Source organism: Panthera tigris, chromosome B1, assembly GCF_018350195.1.
Source record: "Panthera tigris isolate Pti1 chromosome B1, P.tigris_Pti1_mat1.1, whole genome shotgun sequence".
NCBI lineage: Eukaryota > Metazoa > Chordata > Mammalia > Carnivora > Felidae > Panthera > Panthera tigris.
In genome coordinates, this window is record NC_056663.1 from 7,203,898 (window position 1) to 7,230,075 (window position 26,178).

The 26,178-nt window shown below is 41.1% G+C and overlaps 2 protein-coding genes across 8 annotated transcripts in view; one reads left to right on the top strand and one right to left on the bottom strand.

Moving 5' to 3' along the window:
• The window catches only part of DEFB108B (defensin beta 108B), a 65,900-nt gene that overhangs the window by 19,334 nt on the left and 20,388 nt on the right, over positions 1–26,178 (top strand). The gene's annotated exons all lie outside the window — the stretch shown is intronic.
• LOC102972458 (zinc finger protein 705A-like) overlaps positions 1–26,178 on the bottom strand; it is a 31,803-nt gene that overhangs the window by 1,769 nt on the left and 3,856 nt on the right. For 4 of the 7 annotated variants that reach the window (XM_042982885.1, XM_007080330.3, XM_042982884.1 and 1 more), the window contains exons 2-7: positions 22,050–22,331; positions 21,711–21,781; positions 3,487–3,572; positions 1,543–1,669; positions 721–816; positions 153–235 (exon numbers count right to left, since the gene is read on the bottom strand). In XM_042982885.1, the coding sequence (XP_042838819.1) occupies positions 153–235; positions 721–816; positions 1,543–1,669; positions 3,487–3,498 (318 nt within the window). In that variant the 5' untranslated portion in view covers positions 3,499–3,572; positions 21,711–21,781; positions 22,050–22,331. Of the gene's footprint in view, positions 1–152; positions 236–720; positions 817–1,542; positions 1,670–3,486; positions 3,573–4,163; positions 4,201–6,017; positions 6,193–21,710; positions 21,782–22,049; positions 22,332–26,178 lie in introns of all 7 variants that reach the window. The other 3 variants (XM_042982887.1, XM_042982886.1, XM_042982888.1) reach the window with 3 other exon arrangements.

Sequence of the window (26,178 nt, forward strand, 5' to 3'; positions counted from 1 at the left end):
AGGTTATGGATTTGAGCTCAGATTCATTAAACCTTTTGCTCAAAAACAAAAGGCTTAATCCCAATTTAATGTAAATTAGGCTATTGTGCTCAATTACTAACATCCTATTTCCAGGTCTTTGAGTGAGCTGGGTGACTACCCCTGGAACTCACCTCTGGCGTGACCGTAGATGTGTCCTTGCTGCTGATACGCTGTGGGGCTATCATGTCTTGTTCTTTAAGGGCACTTTCCCCACCTAAAACAATTGAAAAAAACACAAATATTTCGAATGGCATTAGGGGAATGAAAATGTTGAAAAGTACCAAGACCCATGGGATTAGGTTTCAAAAATCAGCACTTTGATGGGGGCAAATAAATCAAGGGATGGAATACTCCAGGAATACTAAGTAATTGGCAAGTGAAGATTTCAAATTGAATTATAAAAAAATTCTAAGGGAGAGAAGTTGGGTAGGCAGTGTGAGTTACTGTGTGAAAATTTAACTGCGATAAGTACATGAATATGCTCTCCCTAAAGCCAAAAAAAGACAGTGGCAGGAGGAAACATGAACCGTGCCTGTCACATGAGAGGAATAATGGTAACTGAAGAATTCTGCCCCAGTGTCCTTCCTCGCATTTTAGGAAGCATCCCTCACTGGACAAGACCTTCAGCTGGCATTTCCAGGAACATGCTCCCTACTGAGTAGGCACATCGCCTACTAAGCACAGGTCCCTGCGGCTCACCTGGACCCTGGCTTTGGAGAGATCCGCTTCCTTCAGCCCACAGCTCTTCTCCCTGCTCCAGCTGGAAAATCACATCTGACTGGCAATGTTGGTACCCTGGTCATTGAAAAAAGGTACATGGATTTTGAATTCTGTGCTGATAAAAGTCCTCTCCTTCCCCGAAGCTAGTAATTATCATCAAGTCCAGGACAGGCTACTGAGGAAGGACAAGGACAACACTGAAGTTCACCCCAGGCACAACTTGGATAGAAAAGAACACTGACATCCAGACAGTGTGTTCACGACAGTGAAGACCTCTGGATGCTGATGTCCGTGCCCAAAGCTCAAAGAACGCCAGTCAGTCAGTCTGCATTACACACTGAATATCTCCAGAGTGGGTTGAATATTATTTTCAAACAGACACCAATAAACATAAGCTCTACAAGAATAACCAAGTTCTATTGTTTTCATTAGTCTGCTTTCAACTCTTGCCACAGTGACTAGAGCAGAATAATTATTTAGAAAATGTTTAATCAGCTTATTTCTACATTCAGAAATACTGAGTTCCCAGTTTTCTTTGTGTTAGAGACTGAGTAGCAACAAAGACATTAAATTGTGGCTAAGATTACATTCTAGTGGGGTGACAAACTAGATGGAGCAAAATACAAAGAAATAACTTATTTTTCAAGGAAGGTCTATGAAAGATTCAGGGAAGGGTGTGGAGTGGGTATGTCGAAGCTATTCCAGATCCCTGTGGACGGACGGACTACCTCCCGACCCACCCATCTGTATACGTATACATACGTACAGATACACACATACGTACTGTACTGGCAGACTCACCCAGGGAGACCAGATGACGTATGTTTTCCAGCATCACATCTCTGAACAGCTTTCGCTGGGATGCATCCAGTAGGGCCCACTCTTCCTGGGTGAAGTCTACAGCTACATCTTCAAATGTCACTGATTCCTGAAACATCATGGATATTCCCGTTTAGACCGAGCACTCCCAACAGGCGTCCAGAGTAGGAGGGTTGAGCTGACAGCTCTGAGGAAGGGGGCGGAGGTGCCGGGTGTGTCGAAAGATCAAACTGAACGTGGGGTTCCGTCAGCTCATTCTCAGTACCGAATTGGCAGCTGCCTTTCAGATTCATCACAGAGATACATCCAGTCTGAAGCAATAAAACTTCTTTATAAGGGGGTATCATGTGAAGCGTGACATAATATTACCTGGAACTTTAAAAAAAACAACAACAACTGGTATTTCTAGGGGCTCCTGGCTGGCTCAGTCAGTAGAGCAGGTGACTCTTGACCTCTGGATTGTGAGTTCAAGCCCCACACTGGGTGTGAAGCCTACTTACAAAAGTAAATACATAAAATAAAGACAAAATCTAAAATAAAAACTGGTAATGATGGTTTCTGATATGTGATTATAAAACTGGCACTTGAAAATTAATAACTAAAACTCACTTTCTGGTAATTTCAAGTAACTTGACCAACTCACTGTAAGGCAAACAATAACCGTGACTTGTCTCTTTAAACCATGACGCCATTCCCATAGGTAAGCATTTAATAAACTGTTACGAGTACTGGAAGACCTGATAAACTAATGTACGAAGTTCTTCCTATCTAAGTAAACGTGTATTAAATGTAAGCCATTTGCCTGTTACGCCTTACATTGTCCCAAGAACCTTGAAACCGTCTCTAGCATTCTTCAAAAATGAACAGGTTTCATAAAGAACTTGGTAAAAATAGTGTCGTCTCGCTCATCTCTATGGGACGCAGATATTCATAATAAAGGACAAGGTCAGAAGGCTCAGCAGCAAAGCCAGGGACCTCTGAGATGGCTGTGCTGGGGGACAGTCCTGGCCTGACCGGTTCTGTGCCACGAGGACTCCCAATCCCAATCTTCTCTGGGACCTCAGACACCAGTTATCACCGTCTCCTATCTGGTCCTTCTGCTAAAGGATAACAGAAGTCTCTTGACTGGTTTTGGTTTATTTAATTCTTAAAAAGTTTCTGCAGGATCTTAAATTGTACTTTACTCCCTTGTCCTGAGTATATAGCCACAGTTATGGAAATAATACTCTCTATACACTAATTGCAGCTAAGAAATATTTTCTTAAAAGATTAATTAATTACAGTAAGGCAAAATGTGTGACTGGGAACATGAATGATAGTGAAAAGTTAGTTCTCTTTTTAAGAAGTTTCTAAAAGTACAAATACACTCTATCAAAACTTTAAAACTGGACAGAATGAGTGACTCTTCATGCCTTTTCTGGCCTAAACTTTTCTCGTGCTCCTTTCACACCCAAAGACCCCAACCAGGACCTGTAACACTGGACTGTCAGAACCCACCTCCCTACTGGACTACAGTGTTGCCCTCCTGGCTCATCTCTTCATCACAACCCTTTACAAAGGACCATTATAGCCAACAGCGTGATCAGTGAGTGAATCATTTCCCGGTAAGGATATGGACTAAGTTAGAGAAAGGAATCATTTCCCGGTAAGGATATGGACTAAGTTAGAGAAAGAAAACTTCTTTCTTCTTTTCTGTAAATACATAAGCTTAATGGAGGCGAGAGTAAACTAGTGTGAGGTGGAAAGGTTATTAGTTACTGAGGAGTTCCTGACCCATTAGAACCATCCCAGAGTCCTGGGGAAATTTCACTGGAGCTCGAATCCCTGAATACTTCCTGACTGCACCTGGAATATCTGTGCCAATGGGAAAATCCCGCCCGTCAGATGGCACAAGGGTGTAAGCGGAAAGAGGTGATCCCCACTCACCAGTGGCTGCATTGTCAATAACCCAGGTGCAGGTGTCTTTCTCTGGGTCCTCGCTCACTGGCAGTCCAAGCACTAAGCAGGCAAAGCTGAGGACGGAGAAAGAAGCCATGAGATGCAGTCCTGCACATAATGTCCAGTCTAAACTGTCATGAAGCCCTAAACCTTCACCTGGATGTGACACTCCCCACCCAGCCCCACCAACCTGCAGCGCACTCTACAAGAAATGCAGAGGACTCGCCTCCTCTCCCGTGGTCTAAAGTTAAGAAGACTGACTACAGTTGCTAAAAAAACAAAAACAAAAACCAAAAAAAAAAAAAAAAACAACATACAAATATAGATGTCTCAGGATAAGACCACTGAAAGTATTGAGTGTATATGGCAATCGGCCCACGGCATCCAGAGTTCTTCAGTTCCCTCTGTGACTCCGGAGCGTGGGGATCCTGGACTTCGGCCGCACGTCGAGTTTGATTTCCATCTGGAGGTAAATACTCGACTTTCTCAGATTTCCTCATTCTCCTACACAAGCAGTGGTTGTCCAGCATCCATGGCAACCTTCTGGAGCCACACTGCCTTTCTGCTCTCCCTCAACTCCACCTCTGCGATCTGCCCCTCCCAGATGTGGATGTCAAAAAACTTAAGTTTGTTTTATGATAGGATTACTCAATTCAAGGACTTACTCCATTTGGAGAGATCAGTGGCACTCATTCTGCTCCCCTGCATCAGAAAGGAGGAGTATAGGAGTCAGAGCGTTCCTGTTATGTACTGTCCCAACCCTCCAGGTCAAGGACATTCAGGTAACTTGGAATGGCTGGGGTTCAGGAGGATATCTAGCTACTCTTTGATTATTTTAGCTAAGTGGTAGCACAAGGCCTTGAAATCCGATTCTATATGAATCTTCATTAGCTGCACTATCCTGCATCACACACACACATACACGTATACGTACATGCACATTTACGTATATACACAAATGTGTGTGAAAGACAGAGTGAGAAAGCCATTTATAAACTGTAAATTCTCCCCTAAAATACCAATAATAATTAAATGTATTTCATGGGAAAATGACGACAATGTGTCATAAGCAAAAATAGGATAACTCACCCATTTGTACCTGAGGTCCAGAAAAAGAGGGAAAAAAAGGAAATTTGTATCAAATGTGACTCTGCTTGGATATTTACATGATCCACTTATTTAATCCTCACAATAAACTGGTGATTTTAATTGATTTACTAATTTAACAAAAAACCCGAAGAGAAGAGGTTCAAAACACTTTCTGTATTTTAATCTTGTTCTGCCTGTCTCCCATGCTCAATCCTTAAGAATCACACCCCATGCCTGGGTTTAACCTGGAAAATCATGTCAGTTCTGACTTAATGAGAAGCCCTCCGCTGTTACTACAACGTCCTCTTCCTACTTTTTCAAGAAACACACCCCACACTCAGGTCTGTGTGTGCGGGAACCGACAGCAGGTGACTTCCGTGCACCTGCCTTTTCTGTGGCCAAATGTGACCCACGTGGCAAAGAAGCCGATCCCTGCCTAACACCAGCACCACCACTCCTAGGGCTTTTCCAACGTGTCTGGCATCTCTACCTTGGAGAAGTGAATCATTCTTCCACGCTCCATAAATACTTCAAATCTGCAGGCTCTTCAATCTACACGTTCTCCCCTTTCAAAAGACACGATTCTTCCCTACTACAATACTGTGTTAGTTTGCTCAGGCTGCTGTAACACAGTACCGCCAACCGAGGGTCTTAAACAACAGAAGTGTATTTTCTCATGAATCTGGCCGCTGCACGAGACCAAGGCCTCCCCACCCAGTGTGCTCACAGCTGTCCTCTCCCTGTGTCTCCACACTCTTGCTTGCCACACATCGGTGACATCAGTCCCTCTTCCTGCAAAGACACCAAACGGACTCCGAGCCCGCCCCACTGACCTCATTTTCCCTTAGTTACCACTTGTGAGGCCCAATCTCCAAATACATTCTTAGGGTTGGGACTTCAACATTTGACTTTTGGGAACACAAAACTCAACCTATAACAGAGATGAATTTACATACAGTGACATTCTGCCTCAGTTTTCCCCACAAGTCCTACATTCATGTCCACTGGTTATTTTTTTCTATCAAATTGAAGTCCTGTTGCCTCTAAGTCCAGTGTGTCCAACTGAATTCCTTTTTCCTGTTTTGTTCAGAACTATATTATGAACTCTCCTTTCCCCAAAACATGTCCATCTCTCCACAATCACCTATCTCCTCATTGACGCTCATTATCTCTCTCGTAACTTGAAGCAAAAATCTCCTCTGGACGGATTTTCTCTCCAGCCCCTGGCCTTCCATCCTCCCTTCAGAGCCGAACCGGAAGTGCTGGTGTCCCTCACTCACATCGTCCCCTCCCTCCGACTTACAAAGACCACCAATGATTACTTTGTAAGTACACGTTGTTAATATCACTGTCTCCATAAATAAATCCTTACATGGAAATGAGAGGAGTTAAACCCTGACCTCCTTTTCTGAACATCTTGCTGCCGTTACCTGACACTTTAAGTCTCCTCTACAATCGGTCCTTCTCCCATGTCCTCTGCAAAGAATTCCTCAATCCTGTCGGAATGTCTCGAGACTTCACGTGAGCTCCTGCTCTCCTTTTATACCATGTCCTGGTAGGCTCACGCATTTCTTCAACTGCTCCACATTTTTTCTGTTGCTGTCCCTAAATTGAAAGTAACCAATTTCTTGTCTGGATTCCATTTCTGAATGATCACCTCTGCCTGCAAACGTACATACACCTAAAATGAAATATTTCCCAGGACAGTAACTCCACCGCTCGAAACATCAAAGGTATTCCTCGTCTGTCTGAATCTTAGCTAATGGCTCCATCTGAGTGTTGGTATTGTAAATGCCTTCATCCACCCGACAAACACACTGCTATTATTTCTAAACTGGCCACTGGTGTCATTCTTCATTTCCACCTCCATCCACGAACGTCCTGCCCCATACTCCTCCTCCTCCAGTTTCAGTCTGCATCTCAATTATACAGACACTTTCACTAAACTCCAACCAGAGTAAGCCTCTCCCTTGCCCTCCGCCTTGACTTAAACAGAACTACTGCCCTTTCAGGTCCCTCATGAAATTTGTTGTTATATATTTACTTACTTATGCTGTCCTCTCGATGGTCTAAATGCGGAAAAACGCACCTATGAATGGTAGAGTTAGGCAAGTCCCCTCTGATCGTTACATCTGAATTATGAAAACAGAGAAATTCTATGCCCACAGTAAGGAAACCTCCCCCCAAATGCCTGTGGTCAGATAAACCATCATTTTCTGATTATAAATTCCTCTCTGAAATACAGGAGTCAGTCTTTTCTGGTATAAATTCTCTCCAGTACTTCCCCAGACCCAAACAGATGGAAAAGCTAACAAAGCCAACTCTTTGAGGATGCAGCCACCACACAAAGACCCTCAGAGTTTCTTTCTAGTTCTAGACAGATCACTCTTTCGATGGTGATCCGTCTTTATAAGCAGTTGACAACGTCATCAGTAACGTAAACCAAAAGACATACCCTGGCCAGTCTGGATGACAGTCAATATAAATCTAATTGAGGCATGCGTTTTTTTTCTAATTAGGTAAATCATATAGATGCAGTTAAGGAAAAAAAGATGATGCTTTTTTTTGTTTCTAACAATACTTTTTAGACTCATGTTAGGTTCACTGCAAACTGAGCATAAGATACAGACAGTTCCCATATACCTCCTGTCCCCACAAAAGAACGGCCTTCCCCACTATCAATATACCACCAGAGTGCTACATTTGTCACAATTCATGAACCTACAGTGATACATCATTATCACCCAAAGTCCTTAGTTTTATACTAGCGTTCACACTTGGTGTTGTAAATTCTACTGGTTTTGAAAAATATACAATGACATGTATCCACTGTTACAGTATCATCAGAAGATTTTCACTGGCCTAAAAATCCTGTACTCTGCCTATTCATCCCTGCCCACCACCCAATCCCTGGCCACCACTGATTGTTTTACTGTCTTCATAGTTTTACCTTTTCCAGAATGTCATATAGTTGGGATCATACAGTATGTCTTTTTCAGATTGGTTTCTTTTACTTAGTAACAGGCATTTAAACCTCCTCCATTTTCACTGGCTTAAAAGCTCGTTTCTTTTTACCACTGAATAATTTCTACAGTTTGGCTATACTACGGTTATCCATCACCTACTGAAGGAAGGAACTTGGTTCCTTCCAAGTTTTGGCAATTACAAATAAAGCCGTTCTAAAACAACCACGGGTAGGTTTTTGTGTGGACCTACGTATTCCAACTCATTTGGATAAACAAGAAACATGACTGCTGGATCACATGGTAAGAGTCTGTTTAGTTTTGTAAAAAAAAAAACCTCCCACTATCTTCCAAAGCAGCTGTACCAGTTTGCATTCCTACCAGCAATGAAGGAGAGTTCCTGTTGCTGTGTATCTTTACCAGCATTTGGTGGTGTTGGTATTTTGGATTTTCCCCTAGAATTCTAATGGCATGCAGTGGTACTCTCATTTTTATTTTAATTTGTATTTCCCTAATGACATGATGTTGAACATACTTTCATATGCTTATTTTCTATCTTCTTTGGTGAGATGGCTGTTCAGATCTTTTGATCCCCCCCCCCTTTTTAACGTTTATTTATTTTGAGAGAGAGAGAGACAGAGAGCAACTGGGGGGGAGGGTCAGAGAGAGAGACACAGAATCTGAAGCAGCTCCAGGATCTGAGCTGTCAGCACAGAGCCTGATATGGGACTCAAACTCAAGAGCCGCGAGAGCATGAACTGAGCTGAAATCGGATGCTTAACCGACTGAGCCACCCCACTTTTGCCAATTTTTGAATGGAGTTGGTCATTTTCTTATTGTTGAGTTTTAGGAGTATCTTATATTATGGTTAAGTCCTTTATCAGATGTGTGTTTTGCAAATATTTTCTCCCAGCTTGTGGCTCTGTCTTCTCATTTTCTTCAGTATTGAAGCAGAAGTATTTAATCAAGTTCAACTTATCAGTTCTTTCATGGATCATGCCTTTGATGTTGTAGCCAAAATGTCATTGCCAAACTCAAGGTCACCTTGATTTTTTTCCTTTGGGAGTTGTATAGTCTTGTGTTTTATATTTAGATGTTATATATTTTGAGATAATTTTTTAGGAGTATAATGTCTGTCTAGATTTTTTTTTTTGGTATATGAATTTCAATTATTACCTGCCCTCTCACTGTTGAAAATGCTTTTTTTCTCCATTATATTTCTTTGTCAAATATCAGTTGACTGTATTTGTGTGGGTATACTTCTGGGCTCCCTGTTGTGTTTCACTGATATAGTTGTCTGTTTCACCAACAGATTACATAGTTTAATTCGTCATCCTTCTAAAGGTCTCAAAAGCAATCTTCATCCATCTTGTGGATTTGGGTTGTTACAGGCAACACTGGAGAGAAGCTAATGCGAGAGCTGTATGCTGCTCTTTATTTTCAAGAGGACTCATCATGTGACATCTCTCAGGCTGTGAGCTTCCTGGTGAATCCAGATAAATGAAACATTTGAGCTTAAAATATATATTTGGCTACCGAGAGTGTATATATTTTACTGTCAGGAAATAGAAAAACAAATCAGCATAGGTCTCTTCATCAGATTTAGTTGATTGATGCCTAACAACTGTAAAACCCTACAAGCTTCAAAGTATTAAGGCTTTCTAGAATAAATAACGTAGCTTCATTACTTATTTTACTATAAATAGGATGTGCTTTGTTTTTGAAAATAAGTTTCAAAGAAGTAGGACATATCTTAAGATACACGGAAATCTCGAGATCCAAAAGAACAGATTGTTTTTGAAGAAAAATCATTCAATATACATTTTAAATACAAGCATTTGATTTAGAAAAAATTGTCATTTTCATCCTTGTCATCAGTATCACTGGCATTATCATCACCATCAAAAGCTAGTGTCCTAAGGCCAAAAGAACGTTGAACCAGGTCCTGCTGGAGCCAAACTGTTCAGAGGTCAAGGGCCAAGGCTCTGGTCTCAGCCCGCTGGGGCCCCAGCCAGTCTCTCCCACATGCTGGGTGATGGTTAAATTGAGATGGCCTTTACTCCCTCATAGGACTATTGAGAGGTAAAAATGGGTTAATGAGTGTAACGTTTTCACACTGAGTCACTGCTGTAATTACTTGTATTGGGAGCAGCAAAGGCCAGCTGCAGCTAAGTAGGCAGGAGTACGTGGCGCGGAGGGTTTTGGATCCAAATGTGAACCACTCTCCACAGCTCCCTGAGCCCATGTTTTTACATCTGGCATCTCCCACGTGTATTTGTCTTTTTTCATGGTCTTCCGGATAGACTGATCTTCTATAGACATAGAGCCCAGTAAATAACCGCAAACTGTTAACACAGAGGAAGCAGTAAAGAAACAAGCTACCTTATATTCTACAAAGTGCTGACAATGCCATGATAGCACTTTCTGAGCACAATTAAAAAAAATTAAATAGCCACAGTGCAGCAGTGAGGAAGACAATAGCCCGACATGAGCACCAAACTTATGGGGCTCCTGACTAACACCAGTCACAGTCTTCCCTTTGGTCTGGGGTGGACACTGGGAGTCTGCATTTTGACAAGTACACCAGGGATCCTGATGTAGGAGTAGAACCCTGAAAATGTGACACAGTGGCCAATAAGCTAAAGACAGATTCTTAATATGGATTCAGGTCACCATAAGACACGGCCAGATTCATCACTCACTCATCCCTGGTTGAACTGAAATCATCTGCCTCACAGGCACTTGTCTCATTCATGGGCCACAGGCCAGCTGGCTTTACTGTCTCACCCGTGCACAGCCCTTTTACTAGAACTTCCTTCCCATCCCCCACTTGGCATTCTTGAACTTCCCCTTTAAGAATCTGATTACATATCATACCCCTTTGGGAGATGGGATCCCCTTCCCTGAACATTCAGTCTAATGTTGGTGCCAAACCTCCCCATTATCCCAGGAGGGCATTTAGGACACCTCCCTGCAACTGCCACCTTGACTGTCTCCTTCTCAGAGCTGTGTGAGCTGAGGACAGCAAAAACACTTGGCTTGGCTCATTATTGTCCCCGGGTCCCCATAAACTATATGGGATATGGAGAGATACGATGCATGTTAAAAGTAGTGAGAGAACAATTCATATAAACAAAGCCTTCTGTTTTAGATCTATCAACACAGGACTAAACTTTAGTGCTTTGGCGGCACTACTCTCGCCTTCCGCCCTTCTACCAGAAACAACACTTTTAGCCTTCAAACGAAACGCAAAGGGATGGGACTAATTTATGGACGACGAAGGCTCCACTCCAGAGCGTAGGCTCAGGATCCTGGGGTTTTACGTCCCAGTGGAATAACCCCCCTCTGCGCTGATGGCAAGTCCTCTTTGGGGAATTTGTGGGGGTTTTTTCCTCCTCTAATTCACAGCTTGGTTTGCAAACTGACTTCAGTATCAACCTCCACAAGAAATAGCTGAAGAGACTTAAGGTCGAAGGTCTTCCTGGGATCCACAGGGCTGGCCCAGGGCTGGTGTCCAACTGGTCCTCAGAAAGTGGCTGGGAGATGGGGGGAGGTATCTCACTTAGGCACCGGCTGATGAATTATCTGCCGTCCATGTCTGTAGACAGTCCTGCCAGACTGCAGTATTAAACTGGAGACCCCCATGTCCGTAGTCTGTGCAGGTGCCTGTGTGCATATGATGAGGCAGTTCTATCTGGGACAGCTGTAGAGCGAATGCTGGGTAAACAGCAGATTCTCCTAAGTGTTTTACCATGAAAATTCTTGGGCTTTGTTTTTAGATACAGAAAGATTTAAGTAAAATATTATTATATAGCGATGACTTTTCATCCAGAAAGCATTTGCTACGGACAAGTACATATAAATGCTTGAACATTCTCTAGAGAGCTCAATAAAAATACAACTTTTAAATTTGGTTTCGTAAAATTGTTTTAAAACATACATCAGCATTTATACTTTTCTTTTGTGCCTGTTATTTCTGTGAAAAGCAAATTTCCTTGATCAAATTAAGTAGATGTGAATTTTGTTCTTGCTATTATCTTATTTTCAATAAATAAAAATCACTGCGCCAATATTGCTGTTACGATAATACCTTAGGAGTTCAAAAATCTATTGTCTTAAGAAGATACAGAAAATGATGGAGTAAAATGGTGGAGGAGTGGGGAGACCCTAAGCACGCATCCTCCCTGGAACACAGCTAGATAAATATCAAATCATTCTGAACACCCAAGAAATCAATCATAACTCTCAGAGAACAAACCTGCACATCTAAAAACCAGAAAAATGACCCATGGAAGGAAGGAACTGCATAGAATTCGTGGGAGAAAAGAGCTGCAGGTGCTCCCCAGGGAAAGAAGCCCTGGTCTCAGTGGGAGTAGGGAGAGGAGGGAGAGGGAAAGAAAAAGAGGGGGGGGGCATGTAAGAGGGAAAACACACAAGGGACTGCTCAAGAAAATTACTCCCCAAAACCTCAGACAAGGAAAAAGGACAGGGTTACAACACCACCAGTTTTCCAGAAACAGTGGAGCACACATTCCTAAGTTTCGGAGGTCTGTGACATTTCCAGATTCGCACCTGGGGAGCTGAGCAGTGGGACAGCAGAGCTGAGCCCCAACGGCAGGAGGCCTGAGGATCCCCAGGATCACATGGGGAGAAGCGGTTTGGCTGCTTGGAGTGCATCTGGGAGAGGTGATTCGGCCTCTCAATGGACACAGGACCCAGCAGGCAACATCCAAAACAAAGAAGCCAAGAGAGGTATGCAAACCCGGGCGCCAGCTGTGTGTTGTGATTTACAATAAATTCTGATCTGCATGATCCTGTGGCTGTCTTCTGTGACAAACTGGCACCACCAGCCGCAAGTCATCGTGACTGTCCCCAGAAGATCAGTGCAGGTCTGTGCTGTGGGGGGTCTCTGAAGTATGGGGTTTTGAAACACAGCCGCACCTGATTTAAAACACAGCAGCGCTGCACTATTTGGCAGGTGGACAGGTTGGACACGGGGTGAAGGTGGGGATATGACGGAAACCAGGGACACAGGTGGCATCGCTGCGCGTCTGTGAGGGCTTACTGAAGAGGGGTGGTGTACACTTCCTGCTCCTGAGTTGAGAGAACAAGAGAATGGGGAGAAACCATTTTCTCCCGCACCCACCAGCTTGATCCATCTTGGTGAGCTAAACAGCGCCACCAAGTGGAGGACGGAGCTGCTACACCAAGTCCTGCCCCCACCCAGCACCCTGAAGACACATCTCCAGGAGAGCAATTGTACCTGAAAATCAGAGCAGCAGGCCCTTCTCCAGAAGACCAGCAGAAACACCTAGCCCACACCAAGTCTACGAATCAGACTGGCGCAAAGCTTCAGCTCTAGAGGAAAAAAGATCTAGCATCCTTTGGGGTTTTTCTGTTTGTTTCTTTTTGTTTTTGTCTTTCTTTTTATTTTTTGATACAAAAAGAGCATTCTAATCTTATTTTTTATCATTTTTAAATTGTTTTATTTTGGATATATTTTTATTAGTTTTTTCTTTTCTTTCTTCCTACCTTTTTCCTATCAAGCTTCTTGTAACAAGCAGATCAGAACACACCTAGGATCTAACTTCATGTATTTTTTAGATTTTTTTTGTCTTCAATTTTTACTTTTTGTTTTATTTTGCTTTATTTTTCTTTCTCTCCAAAATGACAAGACGAGGAATTCACCTCAAAAGAAAGAACAGGAAGAAAGGACAGCCAGATATTTTAATCAATGCATATATAAGTAAATTGTCTGAACTAGAATTTAAAACAACAATTATAAGGATATTAGCTGTGCTGGAAAAAAGCATAGAAGACACTAGAGAATACCTTACTGCAGAGATAAAAGAACTAAAACTAGTCATGCCAAAACTAAAAATGCTGTAACCGAGATACAATCCCAAATGGAGGCCATAAAAATGAGCATAGACAAAGCAGAGGAGCAAATCAGTGATACAGAAGATAAAATTATGGAAAATAATGAAGCTGAAAAGAAGAGGGTAAAAAAGGTCATGGACCACAAAGGCAGATTTTGGGAACTCAGTGACTCATTAAAAATGTATTCGCATCATAAGAGTCCCAGAAGATGGAGAGAGAGAAAGAAAGGTAGGAAGTTTCTTTGAACAAATTATAGCTGAAAACTTCCATAATCTGGGGAAGGACACAGATATCAAAATCCAAAAAGCACAGAGAACTCCCATTAGATTCAACAAAAGCCAATCGTCGCCAAGTCATAAAAGTCAAGTCAAAAATCACAAATACAAAGATAAGAATCATGAAAGCAGCAAGGGAAAAAAAAAGTCCTTAGCCTACAAGGGAAGACAGATCAGATTTGCAGCGTATCTGTCCACAAAAACATGGCAGGCCAGAAAGGAGTGGAAGGAAATGTTCAATGTACTGAATGGGGCAAATATGCAACCAAGAATTCTTTATTTAGTTAGGCTATCATTCAAAATAGGAGGAGAGATAAAGAGTTTCCCAAACAAAAACTAAAGGAGTATGTGACCACTAAACTAGCCCTGCAAGAAATTTTAAAGGGAACTCTTTGGAGGGAAAAAGAAGAAAAAAAAAAACAAAAACAAAAAAAACCAAAGCAACTAAGACTACAAAGGACCAGAGAACATCACCAGAAACACCAACTCTACAGGTAACACAATGGCACTAAATTCATACATTTCAATAATCACTCTGAATGTAAATCAACTAAGTGCTCCCATCAAAAGACATAGGGTAGCAGAATGGGTAAAAAAAAACAAAACAAAAATAAGATCCCATCTTTATGCTGCCTACAAGAGACTAAAGACACCTGAAGATTGAAAGTGAGGGGATGGAGAACCATTTATCATGTTAATGGACATCAAAAGAAAGCCAGAGTAGCCATACTTCTATTAGACAAACTAGATTTTAAAACAAAGACTGTAACAAGAAATGAAGAAAGGCATTGTATTATTATTAAGGAGTCTATCCATCAAGAAGATCTAACAGTTTGAGTGTTTAGGCCCCCAAATTGAGAGCACCCTAATATATAAATCAATTACTAATAAATATAAAGAAACTCATTGACAAAAAAAAAAAAAAAATACAAAAAATTTAAAAAAAAGGAAACTCATTGACAATAATATAATAATAGAAGGAGACTTTAACACCCCACGTATGGCAATGGACAAATCTAAGCAGAAAATCAACAAAAAAACAATAGCTTTGAATGACACACTGGACCAGAAGGACTTAACAGATACATTCGAATCATTTCATCCTAAAGCAGAATACACCTTCTCTTCTCGTACACATGGAACATGTTCACATGAAACATACTGGGTCACAAATCAGCCTTCAACAAGTACAAAAAGATCACGATCAAAGTATGCATATTTTCAGATCACAATGCTATGAAACTTGAAGTCAAACACAAGAAAAAATTTGGAAAGCCCTCAAATACATGGAGGTTAATAAAGAACATCCTACTAAAGAAAAAATGGGTTAACCAGGAAATTAAAGAAGAAATAAAAAAAAATACAAGGAAGCATGTGAAAATGAAAAGACAAGGGTCCAAAACCTTTGGGATGCAGCAAAAGGCAGTCCTAAGTGGGAAGTATATTGCAATTCAGGCCTATTTCAAGAAAAAAGGATCCAAATACACAACATAACCTTACATCTAAAGGACCTAGAAGAGGAAGAGCAAATAAAACCTAAAGCCATTAGAAGAAGGATAATAATAAAGATTAGAGCAGAAATAAACAATATAGGGAAAAAAACAAAAAAACAGAACACATCAATGAAACTAAATGCTGGTTCTTTGAAAGAATAAACAAAACTGAACCCCCTAGCCAGACTTATCAAAAAGAGAGAGGACCCAAATGAAAGAGGAGTGATCACAACCAACACCAGGGAGATACAAATAATCATGAGAATACTATAAAAAATTATATGCCAACTTGGCAATCTGGAAGAAATGGACAAATTCCTAGAAACTCACAAACTACCAAATTGAAACCGGAAGAAATAGAAAATTTGAACAGACCCATAACCAGCAAAGAAATTGAATCAGTAATCAAAAATCTTCCAACCACCAAGAGTCCAGGGCCAGACAGACGGCTTCCCAGGAGAATTCTACCAGACATTTTAAAGAATAGTTATACCTATTCTCAAACTGTTCCAAAAAACAGAAATAGAAGAAAACTTCCAAACTTAGTCTACAAAGCCAACATTACCTTGATTATAAAACCAAAGACCCCACTAAAAAGGAGAATTACAGGCCAATATCCCTGATGAACATGGATGCAAAATTCCTCAACAAGATACTAGCAAAATAAATTCAACAGTATACTAATAGAATTATTCACCCATTGATCCCATTATCAATGGGATTTATTCTTGAGCTACAGGGCTGGTTCGATATTTGCAAATCAATCAACACGATATACTACATTAAAAAAAAAAAAAGAACCATATGATCCTGTCAATGGATGCAGAAAAAGAATGGACAAAATATAGCATCAATTCTTGATAAAAACGCTCAACAGAGCAGGGACAGATGGAACATACCTGAATGTCATAAAGGCCATTTATGAATGACCCACTGCTAATATCATCCTCAGTGGGGAGAAAGTGAGAGAGCCTTTCCCCTATGGTCTGGAACAAGACAAGGATATCCACTCTCACCATTACTATTTAACATACTACTGGAAGTCTCAGCCTCAGCAATCAGACACCAAACCAAAAAAAACTGCATCTAAATCGGCAAGGAAGAAGTAAAGCTTTCACTATTTGCAGGTGACATGATACTCTATAGAGAAAACCCAAAACACTCCACCAAAAATTGCTAGAACTAATACATGAATTCAGCAAAGTCACAGGATATAAAATCAATGTTGTAAATATAAAATCTGTTGTATTTCTATACATCAATAATGAAGTAGCAGAAAAATAAATCAAGGAATCGATCCCATTTGCAACTGCACCAAAACCAGTAAGATACCTGGGAATAAACCGAATTAAAGAGGGAAAGATCCATACTCTGAAAACTGTAGAACACTCATGAAAGAAACTGAATAGGACACAAGTAAATGGAAAACCATTCCATGCTCATGGATTAGAAGAACAAACAGTGTCAAAATGTCCATCCTATCCAAAGCAATCTACACATTTAATGCTAGCCCTATCAAAATACCACCAGAAGTTTTTGCAGAGATAGAACAAACAGTCCTAAAATTTGTATGGAACCACCAAAGACCCTGAATAGCAAAAGCAATCCTGAAAAAGAAAAACAAAACTGTGGAGACATCACGATTTCAGATTTCAAGCTGTATTACAAAGCTGCAGTCATCAAAGTATTATGGTACTGGCACAACAGCAGATACATAGATCAATGGAACAGAATAGAAAATCCAGAAATGGACCCACAACTGTACAGTCAACTCATCTTCGACAAAGCAGGAAAGAATATCCAATAGAAAAAAGACAGCCTCTTCAACAAATGGTGTTGGGAAAACTGGATGGCAACATGCAGAACAATGAAACTGGACCAATTTCTTACACCACACACAAAAATAAATTCAAAATGGATGATAGATCTAAATGTGAGACAGGAAACTATCAAAATCCTAGAGGAGAACGCATGCAGCAAGTTCTCTGACCTGGGCCAGAGCAACTTCTTACTAGACACGTCACCAAAGGTAAGGGAAACAAAAGCAAAAATGGACTATTGGGACTTCATCAAGATAAAAACCTGCATAGCAAAGGAAACAATCAAAAAAACTAAAAAGCAGTCTACAGAATGGAAGAAGACATTTGCAAATGACACATCTGATAAAGGGTTAGTATCCAAAAATCTATAAAGAACTTACCAAACTCAACACCCAAAAAACAAGCCAGTAAATGGGAAGAAGACATATGAATAGATGCTTTTCTAAAGAAGACATCCAGATGGCTAACAGACACATGAAAAGATGTTCAACATCAGTTATCATCAGGGAAGTACAAGTCAAAACCATGATTGGATACCCCCTCCCACCTGTCAGAAGAACCAACAAGTGTCGTTGGTGAGGATGTGGAGAAAGGGGAACCTTCGTGCACTGTTGGTGGGAATGCAAACTGGTGCAGCCACTCTGGAGAACAGTATTGAGGTTCCCTAACAAACTAAAAATAGAACTACCCTATGATCCAGCAATTGCACTCTTAGGTATTTACCCCAAGGATACAAAAATATGGATTCGAAAGGGTATATGCACCCCACTGGTTACAGCAGCACTACTGATAATAGCCAAAGTATGGAAAGGGCCCAAAGGTCCATTGACTGATGAATGGATAAAGACGAGGTGGTACATATATGCCATGGACTTTAACTCAGGCATCAAAAAGAATGAAATCTTGCCATTTGCAATGACGTGGGTGGAGCTATAACATATTATAGTAAGGGAAATAAGTCAATCAGTGAAAGACAAATACCGTATGATTTTGCTCATATGTGGAATTTAAGAAACAAAACACAGAACATATGTGGGGGGCTGGAGAAGAGAGAGAAACAAACCATAACAGACACCTAATGAGAGAGAACAAACAGATGGGTATTAAGCAGGGTGCTCGTGCTGAGCACTGGGTGTTACAGGTAAGTGATGAATCACTGAATTCTCCTGAAACCAATGTTGCACTATAAGTCAACTAAAGTTTAAATTAAAAAAAAAAAAATCAAGAACTGCCCTTACATATTCCAGATAATTCAAGTCACTTGGATCACTCTGTTGGATTACTAGATCAATTCTTTCTCACGTATACACTTTTCTAAATAAAATTTCTGGGGCAACTGACCTTTATTTGCCGTCTTGGGAAGCGTATCAGTAAGTAAATCTTAACTGGAGCTTTAATACACACCAGGCAAGAATCTGTGAACTTTAAATGTGCTGAATCAAACTCAAAAAATATTAAAGTGTTATGTTTCACATCATTATGAGGGAACTATGGCACAGGTGTGACAAAGCACATGGCAGAAACATGGTAATAAAAAAGGGTGCCAAATGTACCCTTAGGGAGTCTCACAGAATCAGCAGCTTTGGACTTAAATGACAGCCAGGTCCCCGTACTATTCCTACTTCATAGATGAAGTAAATGGATGCAAAGAGAAGCCAGCTTATCCAAGAAACGTCAACTATCCACTCAACTCATCACTTCCAGGCACCTACTTCCAAGCTGCACTGGAAAGGCTTTGAGGTAGTCGAGTGCCCACTCAACTCTCTTTTCACTTTTGGCACTTTTATTACATTTCCCTTTGACAGCTTGTCCTTTTGAAAATTCCTGGAGTTTGGAGTATATAAAAAGCCCCCTTCTGCTCTGACATGGTGCTGGAGCTCATCTTTCCTTTGAGATTAGGTAATGACATTGTCTGGGTTTAGGATATATTCTTCCTATTGTTGAGAGAAATAACTTGTAACTAAGTCCAGAAGTAGATGGATTCGTCTTCCTTAGACCAGTCCATCCAGTAACCTCGCTTTTCTGAATTTAAAATGACCATAGTGTTGACTTACAGTTAAAATAGAAGTTTGATTTGGACTACCATCCACCCATCCCCAGACACCTTCTTTACGCATTAGGGAAATTTTAAGCTATGGAACATAGATATGTCCAAAGCAGCTTACATCCTTCACACCTAGTGACTGAAAGTTAAAATAACTTCTCGTAGAATGTCGTTAAGAGTTGAAGAGGCTGGACCACTTAAGCTTTGGATTTCTGCCCTGGGGCATCAGCCTTGGCAGCATCCCAGAACTCCACCAAGATTTAACCAATGCCGGATCTATTTAACCCTCAAAGAGGAATGATACTAATACTGCAGAAAGAAAGTCATTCACAACCACGGTCTTCCCTTGGGTCCTGATTGTGTGGAATCATGGAACTTCGTTCATTCACCGTCACCGAGCTCCAACTACAGCAGCACTCAAGACCCTTGCAGCTCCTCCCTTTTCAAACAAATAGAACGATTGTGACAGTGTGACAGTTGTGACAGGGCTGGTTTCATAAGGGAGTGGGCTCATGTTTCTGGACTCTATTCTCTATTCTTCCCAACTACAAAAAGCTAGGTCCATTCAAGAGGTCACTGGGTCAGAGGTAAGAGGAACTACCCTACCTGGCTTCCTTAAAACATAAGCCACAGCATCCTAGTGAGATTGTTCTTCTCAAGTCCACCATTATACTCCTACCCTGGGGCAACAAAAGAGAGTTACTAATTTTCTTTTATATATTCCTTCAATGCCTCTGGTAGTTATGCTTGATCTGGCATGGACTGGCTCCTAAGAGTTGCTTATAAAATATTCAGAGGTTTGGAAACTGGATGGAAAGCCTTTGTTAGCTTGAATTTTGCCATGGTATACAAGGAAACCAGCAAATGGTATAAATCAGTGCTTTGTCTGTTTCAGAGAGTCAGTTAACTACTACTCTCCAGAGGCCACTGACCTGTATGTTTCCCTTTCCAACAAGACCACAGAATGTGGCTTCTTGCCTCCAAGGGCATCATCTTGAGAGAATACTACTTTCCTCCGTCATGTGCCATATAAAATCTTGCATATTTTACTTAAAATTGGTAACATTACTTTAAAAGTAACATGCTTTTTACCATTCCTAAAACACACACTTTTTAAAAAGTGTTTAATACGAAAAATAGACATTTCAAAATCTTCAAAATTTCTATAACCCCCAAACCCACGTCCCCAAAGATAATCATGGTTAGCGCTGTGGTCCCTAGCCCAGACTCCATTCCAGCAGAGGTGTGTCCATTCCAGGACCACTGATTCTCTTAAACTCAGTGACATCTTCTAGCCCTGCTCTGTACGAAGTCTATGGACAAGTCATGGAAGATCTAAGAAGCTAGCTGCCCAAATACATCATCAATATTGATCACATATTAGGTGACGGGTATTTACTTATAATCTTGCCATTTATTCAGACCCTATAAGTTTGCCATTATTATCTTCACTTTTCCTCTTAGAAAGCCAGCTTGCAGAGGATTCACATGACCTGACAAAAACCATACAGCATATAATTTACTCAACTATTTGCTCATATTTATCTGGCTCAAAAGCCTATTGCCTGACCACAGTTTATGAGTTATGTCCTCACGGTTTCAAATGTCTCAGAAAAACAGGAACCCCAGATGGATAACCACTTGCAGGAAGAGAAAGGATAAAAAGGGCATATGGTTTGTAAGTAAGGGTGGTGAGAAATGGGACCGAGTCCTTTTGTGGCATCACTTCCACCCTTCGGGATAAGGTTGGGCTGGAACTAAAGGGGACCAGAGTAGCGCAGAACTTCCTGCGGAAAAGCCTTGGCATCCTCCCTTCTGACATGGGGCATGGACTTCCAGGAGCTTGAAGATTTGGGGTCTGGGCCTGAGGCCAACACAGATGTGTGAAGTAGAGGGCAAGGCTTCAGTGGTGGGAGGAGTATTTGGCTCCAGCGGCTGCAGTGAATCCATCCTTTCTAGTTGAAACAATACTTGGCTTGTGAGACCATTCGCTCTCCTCCTAGTGAGTTTCTAAAGCTTCTGAAGATACAGACTACTGCCTGTAGGAATCCATCTGCTGAGAAGTTCACCAGTTTTAGGTGGTGGAACCCATCAACCTCAGAGAGGGCCATCATGAGCCCCTTTCCTGACACTCAAGTTAATGTCCCCTACTCCCACGAAATGCAGAGCATTCAGCCTGGACGAGGTCACCACCTACCTGTCATGAAGACAGGAACAGGGTCCAGGCCAAAGTTGTGTTGGAAGAATAGTGAAGAGAAGTCACTTTCCTCAAAGATCCATGACTTAGACTTGGACATTTTAGAGTTGTGCAGTTCTAGACTTGTCAGGAATTGGGGAAGTTTGGTGACTGGGAGTTTCCTCAAGTATGCGACATACAACTAGAGTTTAGTTCGGATTCTGTCTCCCTCTCTCTCTGTTCCTCCCCCACTTGCACACTGTCGGTCTCTCTCTCGAAAATAAATAAAGATTAAAAGAAAAAAGTGGAATGATTGATGTTCAGGGCTCTTGGACAGTATCAAAGCTCCACTGACCCATCATATATACAGCCTCTGGAGAGCCCAAGATGGGTTTTGTGTAAGAACTGCCATCCCAGCTGCCATCCACATAAAGCGGATCCCCTCAAGCATTTTCCCAGAGTCCATACATACCCTGTAAGGTGTCACGTACAAGTCTCCATAGTGCAGAATGCTCCACTAGCATCTTCCAAAGCTTACCAACTCTGTAGAGGAAGAAAACTGGCATTCATCTCCAAGACTGACAAGAGCCCCAGTTTCACCCCGGTCCCTTGCTGTCCTTCTCCATGGCTACGAGGCCAGAAAGTGGTTGGATATCCTGTTCCAACTGTGCCCCAAGCTTTTATTCCAATATTTTCCCTTTTAGGGCACTTGGACTGAGACTCTATACCCTTCTGAGTACCTCTCTTGAGCTTCAAGGTACCTGCCCTTCAGAACAGTGGGAACACCCCTCCCCTGCACACTGGTCCACACCTGGAAATCTGAATCTCTTCTGTAATGCACAGAGATGAGAATGTCTTCAGCATCACACAGATAGGCAATGCCAAGGTGATTACCAAGCTTTGCTCTCTGCCCGTTGTATACATGTACTATGATGAAGAAATTGAATCTTTTGCCTTCTGGGGTAAGTTGAGGGGTCTGAGGAACTGGAGAAGTGTTTAAATTTCTGGGGAGGTGACAGCTGGATTCTGGGTACTGTATCCTCTTGTTTTCCTATGAGTCACCCAGTGGAGAGGACAGAGCTTTGATTCAGATCTGAAAGAGAAACTCTGTATTAATGCAAGCATCTGATAACTGGAGAAAGGTAGCCAATATCCAGGACACTTCACAATGCCCAAAAGATTCTCTATAAATATGGTTTACCAACTGAGTTATCCAGAGCATATGGGAGAGTCCAAAGAGAGAGAAGGAAGATCTCAGGAAACTAGTAACGCACTGGCCGTGGGATTATGTTAGATTTTGCCTTCAAGACAAATTTAGATTGAAATGTAAAATTATGTTCTACCTTTAGAATTTTTATTCAAAGGAAATCTAGGGATATCCAGGGAATCCCTACACATATGAACAGGAAAGTCCTATGAGTAGGAAGGAAAATTTTACCTACGTATCACTGTGTTTTGTCTGTGTTTCCAAGTGGTAGGCATCAAAGAGGGACATGAATGAATGAGAACCATGAATAAAAAGCAGCTCAGTAGCTCATTATTTCTTATATTATGAAAACTCCCAACTAGGTCCCACAAACTTTCCAAATGTCCTGTGTTAAACAGTCATTATTTTGAGCCAGGAAGAGGTCCTCCTATAGCACAACCGCGACATTTATTTTTCTGCAAACTACCACCATGAATTCATTGGGTTTAAGAATTCAACTTCATAAAAATGACATGAAAAAAGTAACCAACACAGTAGCTATTAAAAAGAAAGAGGCAGGAGTGAAAAAGTAATTGAATATTAATATTCAAAGAATCCCGTGGCTTGGAGCAAAACATCTTTAGAAGCTATCCAATAATTTTAGTAATGGATAGACAACAAATCATTAGAAACCTTAAAAATAGGACTTCAAAGCAGAATTAGGATGAAAGAGATTACAAGACAAGGGAAGAAGGAAATGACTTGGCAAAACTCCAAAACTTTCAAAAATAAAATAAAAAAATCATTTAAAAGAGACTACATTGAGGGGCGCCTGGGTGGCTCAGTCGGTTAAGCGGCCGACTTCGGCTCAGGTCATGATCTCACGGTCCGTGAGTTCGAGCCCCGCATCGGGCTCTGTGCTGACCGCTCAGAGCCTGGAGCCTGTTTCAGATTCTGTGTCTCCCTGTTTCTCTGACCCTCCCCCATTCATGCTCTGTCTCTCTCTGTCTCAAAAATAAATAAACGTTAAAAAAAATTTAAAAAAAATAAATAAAAAATAAAACAGACTACATTGGGAGAGAAGAGAAAGGAACAGACACAGTGCTGAAAAGTCACTCATTAATGTCATAGACAGGCTTAAAATGAGCAAAAGGTAAAAGGATTAAATAAAAAATCACTGAAAGCTGTGAAATACAAGCCCACAACCTAGAAAACCCATGTTAGTGGTAAAGATAACAAATGAAATAATATGACAAAAAATAATTTTATGAATTATTTCAATAAAGAAGTATTAAAACATACAAAAAAGCAATTCGTGCGTGAAAATGCACTGTTTGGAAAAACATATATACAGCAATACGAAACAAAAGTGCCCCCGTCCCCATAGAGTCTGTAATTCATAGACGAAGATGATTTGAGGATCATAGTAAAAACTCAAGTGAGGTATAAAAGGACATTCACTGAACAAAATGGGGAACCAACTGTGACCTTTAACCTTATAACCAAGTAAATTCTTCCTCAACTATCACAAGAGATGGATTTAAGAAAGATTCGTGGACGGGAACAGCTGGGTGGCTCAGTCGGTTAAGCCTCCGACTCCGGATTTCGGCTCAGGTCATGATCTCGCAGTTCACAAGTTCGAGCCCCGGGTCAGGCTCTGTGCTGCCAGCTCAGAGCCTGGAGCCTGCTTCGGATTCTGTGTCTCCCTCTCTGCCCTTCCCCTGCTCACACTCTGTCTCTCTCTGTCTCTCAAAAATGAATATAAACAAACAAATAAATAAATAAAATAGCTATATAAGCCAACTTTAGAACCAATAAAACCTATTTAGCAGTTCCAAGTCATCCGTTCATTCACACAACACCATACTAACCAACTTCCCACCCAACCGGGAATAGTGACACGTCTTTGGTGACTTCAGGATGGTGATTACACGGTTCAGCCCCTCCCTCGAGATCCCTTAAAGGGTCACTGGGAAGAAGGCCTTCTGCATCCTCAATATCACCTCACTATTTTTTAGAGCACTGCTAACTAACCATGAAGACTTCCCAGTCCTTCCCAGGCTATCTGAACATAGCCGCTTAGGTCTGGGGTGCAGCATTTGTTTTCTCCATTCCAAAACCAGGTTCTCCAACAGATGTGTCAAAAAAATGACTGGTATCTATTCCCATTCACCTGTGTTTCCTTTTCTTTCCGAAGTGCAGTCTGAAAAAATGATATTATTAAGTGAGCTCCCTCAAATCCCAAGACCAGTGATGGGCCAAGCTATTCCAGGTGCTGGGGAGACGGCAGGTTACAGGTTAACCAAGAGAGTCTTGCCTTCTTGCCTCTGACCTTCTAGCAATACACAGATTGGAAAGCAAAGGCACAGAGTACAGGAAAATAGCTTTACATATGAAGAAGTATAAAACTAGAACAACTGTATCTTTCAAATTAATACTGTAAATGGAAAAACCTATCCGCTCATTTGATCACAAATCAAAATCCAACCTTTCATAATTTTTAACATCCAGTACATCCAAAGCTGTTCAGAAAAGGTGAAAATAGAATGAAATTTATAATTATTCTAGAATTTCATATATGAAAGCATCACACTCCCAAAGAGAAGATCTCCCTTTCCAGTGCACAACGGTCCCTGAATACAAAGGGCTTGTGACAAGGATGGAGGAAAACCTCGCATTAAAAAAAAAAAGGAACCTGCAATGTCCCTATACATATATAAATGTACCAATGGAACAAACTAAAGCAATAATCACAGAAAATTTTATCTTAAATATTTAATTAATTAAAGATTAAATAAATGATATAAGCACCTACCTCAAGAAAAGAAATAAAATGAAAAAACTACTTGAGGAAACCCATAAAAGGGAATAGGGAGAAGCAGAAATTACTTATAAGCCAAAAAAGTCCAGTAAAAACATAAGATGTAGAACAAGAAGTTCGGTGGAACTTGCTGTGCTGAAGGAAATGCTCTGTTATCTACATTATCCACACAGCAGCAATCAGATCCATGTCATTAAAGGGCACCTAAAATCTGGGGCGCCTGGGGGGACTCAGTCACATAAGCATCCAACTCTGGCTCAGGTCATGACCTCGCGGTTCGCGGGTTGGAGCCCCGCATTGGGGTCTGTGCTGACAGCTCAGAGCCTGGAGCCTGCTTCGGATTCTGTGTTTCCCTCTCTCTCTGCCCTTCCTTCACTCATGCTCTCAAAAGTAAATAAACTTTTGAAAAAATTTTAAAACTTAAAAAAAAAAAAAACCAACTGAAATCTGGCTAGCATTACTGAGGGTCTTAAGTTTAGTTACTTTAATTGTAATTAATCTAAATTTAATAAGCACATGTCACTAGTGGTTACTTTATTGGATAGCAAAGCTCTAAAACCTTGGAGTAGGCAGTCAAAATAATGAAACAGATTAAAGACAAAAATGGAAAAGGGACACATATAGTCAAAAACAGGACATGAGAATGGGGGACTGATTACTGCTAACAGTAAAATTCAGATTTAAGATGCTGCTTTGATACAACAAATGTCTAAAGACAGATACAGGAGGGAACCAGACACCCTGGGATTCTATGGACACAAACTCCCTGGGGGAAATCTGGGCTCAAAGATAAGATGAAAATCTGCAAATATATTATGATGCAGCAAACATAAACTATGTTACTAGGGTGGAGGAGGAGAGTGTGAGGGGGCTTTCAAGAACATGTTACGAATTTATTAATTTATAATTAAAATGGGAAGCCAGCCTTATACT